Genomic DNA, 8,291 nt, shown 5'->3' with positions numbered 1-8,291 from the left:
TTCATTTTGGAAATGTCATTTTTCAAAAGTTGAAAATTTCAATCTGAAATATCTCTTGTTATATTCGTTTGATTCAATTGGGATTTCCGGTTTCGTAATCAGTATTGATCAGGCTTCCATTCCAGCTCAAAAACTAAATATCGAAAATCCCGATTTTTTGGGTCAAAAATGAGCAAGGTGTTAGAGCCTTCTAAAATGACCTATTTGCTCTTCTGCATACAAATCAGGGTGTCTTACTACTGTTTTAGGATATGGAGTGTATAAAACTTACTTTTTTGATTCAACCAAACCTAACAGTTGATGATTCAACAGAGAATTGCGCTCCAGAAAGCAGTTCAAAGTGAACTGGAAAATGAAAAATGGAAAAAAAATTAATTCGATTTTTTTTTCAAACAAACTCAGATATTTGAAGGCTTGGTATGAAAAAACAGGTTTTCAACTACGCTGAATTTATTGCGAGCATTCCCGAAAGCCTATCTCCCACTGTTCAGATTTTCATTTTGGAAATGTCATTTTTCAAAAGTTGAAAATTTCAATCTGCAATATCTCTTGTTATATTCGTCTGATCCAATTGGGATTTCCGGTTTCGTAATCAGCATTGATAAGGCTTCCATTCCAGCTCGAAAACTTAATATCGAAAATCCCGATTTTTTGGGTAAAAAATGAGCAAGGTGTTAGACCCCCCTAAAATGACCTATTTGCTCTTCTGCCTGAAAATCAGGAAGTTCAACTACTGCCTTAGGATATGGAGTGTATGATACTTACTTTGTTGATTCCATCAAACTAAACAGTTGATGATTCAATAGAGAATTGCACTCCAGAGAGCAGTTCAAATTGAACTGGAAAATGATAAATGGAAAAACAATAAATTCGATTTTTCTTTAAACAACATCCGACATTTGAAAGATCAGCATGAAAATATAGGTTTTCGAATATATTGAATCTATAGCAAGTATTCCTGAAAGCCTATCAGTGAACTGGAAAATTGAAAATCGAAAAACAATAAATTCGATTTTTTTTTAAACAAAGTCAGATATTTGAAGGTTTGGTATGAAAATAAAGGTTTTCAAATACGCCGAATCTTTTGCGAGCATTCCCGAAAGCCAATCTCTCACCATTCAGATTTTCATTTTGGAAATGTCATTTTTTAAAAGTTGCAAATTTCAATCTGCAATATCTCTTGTTATATTCGTCTGATCCAATTGGGATTTCCGGTTTCGTAATCAGCGTTGATGAGGCTTCCATTCCAGCGAAAAATTTAAAAATCGAAAATCCCGATTTTTTTGGTCAAAAATGAGCAAGGGCTTAGACCCCCCTAAAATGACCTATTTGCTCCTCTGCATAAAAATCAGGGTGTCCTACTACTGTCTTAGGATATGGGGTGTATAGTTCTTACTTTTTTGATTCAACCAAACCTAGCAGTTGATGATTCAATAGAGAATTGCACTCCAGAGAGCAGTTCAAAGTGAACTGGAAAATGAAAAATGGAAAAACAATAAACTCGATTTTTTTTTAAACAAAGTCAGATATTTGAAGGTTTGATATAAAAATAAAGGTTCTCAAATACGCTGAATCTATTGCGACCATTCCCGAAAGCCTATCTCCCATCGTTCAGATTTTCATTTTGCAAATGTCATTTTTCAAAAGTTGAAAATTTCAATCTGAAATATCTCTTGTTATATTCGTTTGATCCAATTGGGATTTCCGGTTTCGTAATCAGTATTGATCAGGCTTCCATTCCAGCTCAAAAACTTAATATCGAAAATCCCGATTTTTTGGGTCAAAAATGAGCAAGGTGTTAGAGCCTTCTAAAATGACCTATTTGCTCTTCTGCATACAAATCAGGGTGTCTTACTACTGTTTAAGGATATGGAGTGTATAAAACTTACTTTTTTGATTCAACCAAACCTAACAGTTGATGATTCAACAGAGAATTGCACTCCAGAAAGCAGTTCAAAGTGAACTGGAAAATGAAAAATGGAAAAAAAATTAATTCGATTTTTTTTTTGAACAAAGTCAGATATTTGAAGGTTTGGTATGAAAATGAAGATTTTCAAATACGCCGAATCCATTGCGAGCATTCTCAAAAGCCTATCTCTCACCGTTCAGATTTTCATTTTGGAAATGTCATTTTTCAAAAGTTGAAAATTTCAGTCCAATATCTCTTGTTATATTCGTCTGATCCAATTAGGATTTCCGGTTTCGTAATCAGCATTGATAGGGCTTTCATTCCAGCTCAAAAACTAAATATCGAAAATCCCGATTTTTTGGGTCAAAAATGAGCAAGGTGTTAGAGCCTTCTAAAATGACCTATTTGCTCTTCTGCCTGAAAATCAGGAAGTTCAACTATTGTCTTAGGATATGGAGTGTATGGTACTTACTTTGTTGATTCCACCAAACTAAACAGTTGATGATTCTATAAAGAATTGCACTCCAGAGAGCAGTTCAAAGTGAACTGGAAAATGAAAAATGGAAAAACAATAAATTCGATTTTTATTTAAACAAAGTCAGATATTTGGAAGTTTGTTAAAAAAAATAGGTTTTCAAATAAGCTGAATTCATTGCGAGCATTTTCAAAAGCCTATCTCTCACCGTTCAGATTTTCATTTTGGAAATGTCATTTTTCAAAAGTTGAAAATTTCAATCTGAAATATCTCTTGTTCTATTCGTTTGATCCAATCAGGATTTCCGGTTTCGTAATCAGCATTGATAAAGCTTTCATTCCAGCTCAAAACTTTATATCGAAAATCTCGATTTTTTTGGTCAAAAATGAGCAAGGGCTTAGACCCTCCTAAAATGACCTATTTGCTCCTCTGCATAAAAATCAGGTTGTCCTACTACTGTCTTAGGATATGGGGTGTATAGTACTTACTTTTTTGATTCAACCAAACCTAACAGTTGATGAATCAATAGAGAATTGCACTCCAGAGAGCAGTTCAAAGTGAACTGGAAAATGAAAAATGGAAAAAAATAAATTCGATATTTTTTTTAAACAAACTCAGATATTTGAAGGCTTGGTATGAAAATAAAGGTTTTCAACTACGCTGAATCTATTTCGAGCATTCCCGAAAGCCTATCTCCCACTGTTCAGATTTTCATTTTGGAAACGTCATTTTTCAAAAGTTGCAAATTTCAATCTGCAATATCTCTCGTTATATTCGTCTGCTCCAATTGGGATTTCCGGTTTCGTAATCAGTATTGATCAGGCTTCCATTCCAGCTCAAAAACTAAATATCGAAAATCTCGATTTTTTTGGTCAAAAATGAGCAAGGGCTTAGACCCCCCCTAAAATGACTTATTTGCTCCTCTGCATAAAAATCAGGGTGTCCTACTACTGTCTCAGGATATGGGGTGTATAGTACTTACTTTTTTGATTCAACCAAACCTAACAGTTGATGAATCAATAGAGAATTGCACTCCAGAGAGCAGTTCAAATTGAACTGGAAAATGAAAAATGGAAAAAAAATAAATTCGATTTTTTTTTTAAACAAACTCAGATATTTGAAGGATTGGTATGAAAATAAAGGTTTTCAACAACGCTGAATATATTGCGAGCATTCCAGGAAGCCTATCTCCCACTGTTCAGATTTTCATTTTGGAAATGTCATTTTCCAAAAGTTGCAAATTTCAATCTGCAATATCTCTCGTTATATTCGTCTGATCCAATTGGGATTTCCGGTTTCGTAATCAGTATTGATCAGGCTTTCATTCCAGCTCAAAAACTAAATATCGAAAATCTCGATTTTTTGGGCCAAAAATGAGCAAGGGCTTAGACCCCCCTGAAATGACCTATTTGCTCCGCTGCATAAAAATCAGGGTGTCCTACTACTGTCTTAGGATATGGGGTGTATAGTACTCACTTTTTTGATTCAACCAAACCTAACAGTTGATGAATCAATAGAGAATTGCACTCCAGAGAGCAGTTCAAAGTGAACTGGAAAATGAAAAATGGAAAAAAAATAAATTCGATTTTTTTTTAAACAAACTCAGATATTTGAAGGCTTGGTATGAAAATAAAGGTTTTCAAATAAGCTGAATCCATTGCGAGCGTTCTCAAAAGCCTATCTCTCACCGTTCAGATTTTCATTTCGGAAATGTCATTTTTCAAAAGTTGAAAATTTCAATCTGAAATATCTCTTGTTATATTCGTTTGATCCAATCAGGATTTCCGGTTTCGTAATCAGCATAGATAAGGCTTTGATTCCAGCTCAAAAACTTAATATCGAAAATCTCGATTTTTTTTGGTCAAAAATGAGCAAGGGCTTAGACCCCCCTAAAATGACCTATTTGCTCCTCTGCATAAAAATCAGGGTGTCCTACTACTGTCTTAGGATATGGGGTGTATAGTACTTACTTTTTTGATTCAACCAAACCTAACAGTTGATGAATCAATAGAGAATTGCACTCCAGAGAGCAGTTCAAAGTGAACTGGAAAATGAAAAATGGAAAAAAAATTAAATTCGATTTTTTTTTTAAACAAACTCAGATATTTGAAGGCTTGGTATGAAAATAAAGGTTTTCAACTACGCTTAATCTATTGCGAGCATTCCCGAAAGCCTTTCTCCCACTGTTCAGATTTTCATTTTGGAAATGTCATTTTTCAAAAGTTGAAAATTTCAATCTGCAATATCTCTTGTTATGATGAATGATGATGAGACCTATGAGTACGAATTCAGGTGATTTTTGACAGGTTTCTAGGTCGACGAATTATTCAGAAAACCAGGTTTTGGAAAAAAGGCCAACTAGTTTCGACTTTATTATAAAATCTTCATCAGGGCTCTGAAATGGTACAACAAAACTACAATAATTTCGGATGTTCGAAACTTACAATTAAAAATCAAAACCTTATTTAAAAAAAAATTATTTTCAAAATACATACACACACATATACTATTATAAATGAGGAAAAGGGTTCGGAAAAATTGTGAGTACTTTTAACTTACATTTTCACCTTTTGTGGTTCTGTTGTCATAAATTTCGATGTCATAAATTAAAATTAAAGAGAATAAATTACTGCTCGCATCTAAATCTTTGAAAAGACTGATGTGATGGTGTTAAATTATCAAGTTAGATGTTTCTGGAGTATGCGCGGACAATTATGGCAATTTACACACTAGGGTTGGACAACAAGCTTCTATTTATTCTTTATTTTTCCAATTAAATAATAATATGCGGTATTTAACTTTTCTATATCGTTTCTTTTGTTAATGGAATTTTCGTCTTGTTTTATGGATATCATTTCATCTAATAACCGCTTTTTTAAATTTGTTTGCCTACCCAATATTTTTACTGACCCAGGATCGAAATTAAAGGAATGAAGAAGACTTCCTACATGCTCCGCGAGTGCCGTATTGTTTTCCTTTTTGTTTTTCAAAGGATTAAGGATGTTGAGTGAGTCTCTTTTGTGTTCTGAAATTCTGTCCCTAAGGTAGCGACTAGTTTGACCAATATATGTGGCTGGACAGTCGTTACAAGATATTTTATATACCATGTTACTCATTAATTCTTTGGGAGTTGCACTTTTGGTTTTTGTGAAAAATTGTTTTATAGTATTGTCAGATTTGAAGGCAATATTTACGTTTAATCTGGTGAATATATTTTTAATTTGCTCTCCTAAATTTTCAACGTAAGTTAAACTGAAATATTTTTGGTTTTCTTTTTCTTCCTGTGGTCTGTGGTGCTCAGGTTCGCTTTTGTTCAGAATTTTTTTTATGAATTTTGTAGGATAGTTATTTTTTTCTAGAATTGTTTGTATTTTAATGATGTTTTTTTCGTGAAATTCATTATCAGAAAGTTTGAGAGCTCTATGTTTCAAATTATTAATTATGTTAATTTTTTGTGCCATATGGTGTTTTGAATTAAAATTGAGTATTCTCCCGGAAAACGTTGGTTTTTGGTACCAATCTGTAATTATTCTATTATCTCGTCTGATCAATAAAGTATCTAGAAAAGGTAGTGAGTTATTATGTGATTCTATTTCAATAGTGAATTTCAAGCGGGGATGAATGCTATTGAATGCTGCTAAGATTTCATCCTTTTTATCGAAAGGTATTGACGTGATAATGTCATCAACATATCTTTTAAAAAATGGTATCCCTAGGATACCTACTAGGTATCCCTAGGATATACTTCTTACCTAAAATCCATAAATTAAATAACCCTTTAAGACCAATTGTCTCATACATCGGAAGCCCCTTATATAACCTTAGTAAATATTTAGCCCAACTTCTAAACCATGCCTTTGAGAAAGATGATAGATACACTAGAAATTCCTTTGAGTTAGTTGAATATTTAAAAACAGTTACAATTCCGGACCGATACATACTAATTTCACTAGATGTAGTCTCACTCTATACAAATGTTCCACTTGACCTGGCGATAACAATAATCGAAAAAAAATGGGGGAAAATTGAGCCTCATACAACTCTATCAGTTGAAGAATTTTTACAACTGTTCACGTTTTGCATCGAAAATAGTTATTTTATGTTTAATGATGCATTTTTCAGGCAAATATTTGGATTGGGTATGGGAAATAATCTGGCACCGGTAACATCTGACATAGTAATGGTGGAAGTTCAGAATTTGGCTATTGATAAGTTGAGTTTTGGGATACCATTTTTTAAAAGATATGTTGATGACATTATCACGTCAATACCTTTCGATAAAAAGGATGAAATCTTAGCAGCATTCAATAGCATTCATCCCCGCTTGAAATTCACTATTGAAATAGAATCACATAATAACTCACTACCTTTTCTAGATACTTTATTGATCAGACGAGATAATAGAATAATTACAGATTGGTACCAAAAACCAACGTTTTCCGGGAGAATACTCAATTTTAATTCAAAACACCATATGGCACAAAAAATTAACATAATTAATAATTTGAAACATAGAGCTCTCAAACTTTCTGATAATGAATTTCACGAAAAAAACATCATTAAAATACAAACAATTCTAGAAAAAAATAACTATCCTACAAAATTCATAAAAAAAATTCTGAACAAAAGCGAACCTGAGCACCACAGACCACAGGAAGAAAAAGAAAACCAAAAATATTTCAGTTTAACTTACGTTGAAAATTTAGGAGAGCAAATTAAAAATATATTCACCAGATTAAACGTAAATATTGCCTTCAAATCTGACAATACTATAAAACAATTTTTCACAAAAACCAAAAGTGCAACTCCCAAAGAATTAATGAGTAACATGGTATATAAAATATCTTGTAACGACTGTCCAGCCACATATATTGGTCAAACTAGTCGCTACCTTAGGGACAGAATTTCAGAACACAAAAGAGACTCACTCAACATCCTTAATCCTTTGAAAAACAAAAAGGAAAACAATACGGCACTCGCGGAGCATGTAGGAAGTCTTCTTCATTCCTTTAATTTCGATCCTGGGTCAGTAAAAATATTGGGTAGGCAAACAAATTTAAAAAAGCGGTTATTAGATGAAATGATATCCATAAAACAAGACGAAAATTCCATTAACAAAAGAAACGATATAGAAAAGTTAAATACCGCATATTATTATTTAATTGGAAAAATAAAGAATAAATAGAAGCTTGTTGTCCAACCCTAGTGTGTAAATTGCCATAATTGTCCGCGCATACTCCAGAAACATCTAACTTGATAATTTAACACCATCACATCAGTCTTTTCAAAGATTTAGATGCGAGCAGTAATTTATTCTCTTTAATTTTAATTTATGACATCGAAATTTATGACAACAGAACCACAAAAGGTGAAAATGTAAGTTAAAAGTACTCACAATTTTTCCGAACCCTTTTCCTCATTTATAATAGTATATGTGTGTGTATGTATTTTGAAAATAATTTTTTTTTAAATAAGGTTTTGATTTTTAATTGTAAGTTTCGAACATCCGAAATTATTGTAGTTTTGTTGTACCATTTCAGAGCCCTGATGAAGATTTTATAATAAAGTCGAAACTAGTTGGCCTTTTTTCCAAAACCTGGTTTTCTGAATAATTCGTCGACCTAGAAACCTGTCAAAAATCACCTGAAATCTCTTGTTATATTCGTCTGATCCAATTGGGATTTCCGGTTTCGTAATCAGCATTGATAAGACTTCCATTCCAGCTCGAAAACTTAATATCGAAAATCCCGATTTTTTGGGTAAAAAATGAGCAAGGGGTTAGACCCCCCTAAAATGACCTATTTGCTCTTCTGCCTGAAAATCAGGAAGTTCAACTACTGCCTTAGGATATGGAGTGTATGATACTTACTTTGTTGATTCCACCAAACTAAACAGTTGATGATTCAA

General features: G+C 32.8%; 1 protein-coding gene across 1 annotated transcript; it reads left to right on the top strand.

The window, feature by feature from the left end:
* The first annotated feature begins 6,124 nt into the window (after positions 1-6,124).
* LOC123315215 lies at positions 6,125-8,032 on the top strand. The gene is made up of 3 exons (XM_044900825.1): positions 6,125-7,188; positions 7,285-7,760; positions 7,925-8,032. Exons 1-2 carry the CDS (start codon positions 6,484-6,486, stop codon positions 7,567-7,569), a joined length of 990 nt encoding a protein of 329 aa, XP_044756760.1. The 5' UTR covers positions 6,125-6,483; the 3' UTR covers positions 7,570-7,760; positions 7,925-8,032.
* The last annotated feature ends 259 nt before the right edge of the window (positions 8,033-8,291 follow it).

This window comes from Coccinella septempunctata, chromosome 6 (assembly GCF_907165205.1).
Source record: "Coccinella septempunctata chromosome 6, icCocSept1.1, whole genome shotgun sequence".
NCBI classification, from domain to species: Eukaryota; Metazoa; Arthropoda; class Insecta; order Coleoptera; family Coccinellidae; genus Coccinella; species Coccinella septempunctata.
The sequence above is the reverse complement of the archived record's forward strand: the minus strand, read 5'-3'. Positions and strand labels throughout refer to the sequence as shown.

Excerpts from the sequence above, each read along its gene's own strand:
- LOC123315215 (XM_044900825.1), top strand. The coding sequence starts at position 6,484 with ATGTTTAATGATGCATTTTTCAGGCAAATATTTGGATTGGGTATGGGA. Across the intron at positions 7,189-7,284 it reads TCACAAAAACCAAAAGTGCA|AGAATTTCAGAACACAAAAG; the intron begins ACTCCCAAAGAA and ends TACCTTAGGGAC.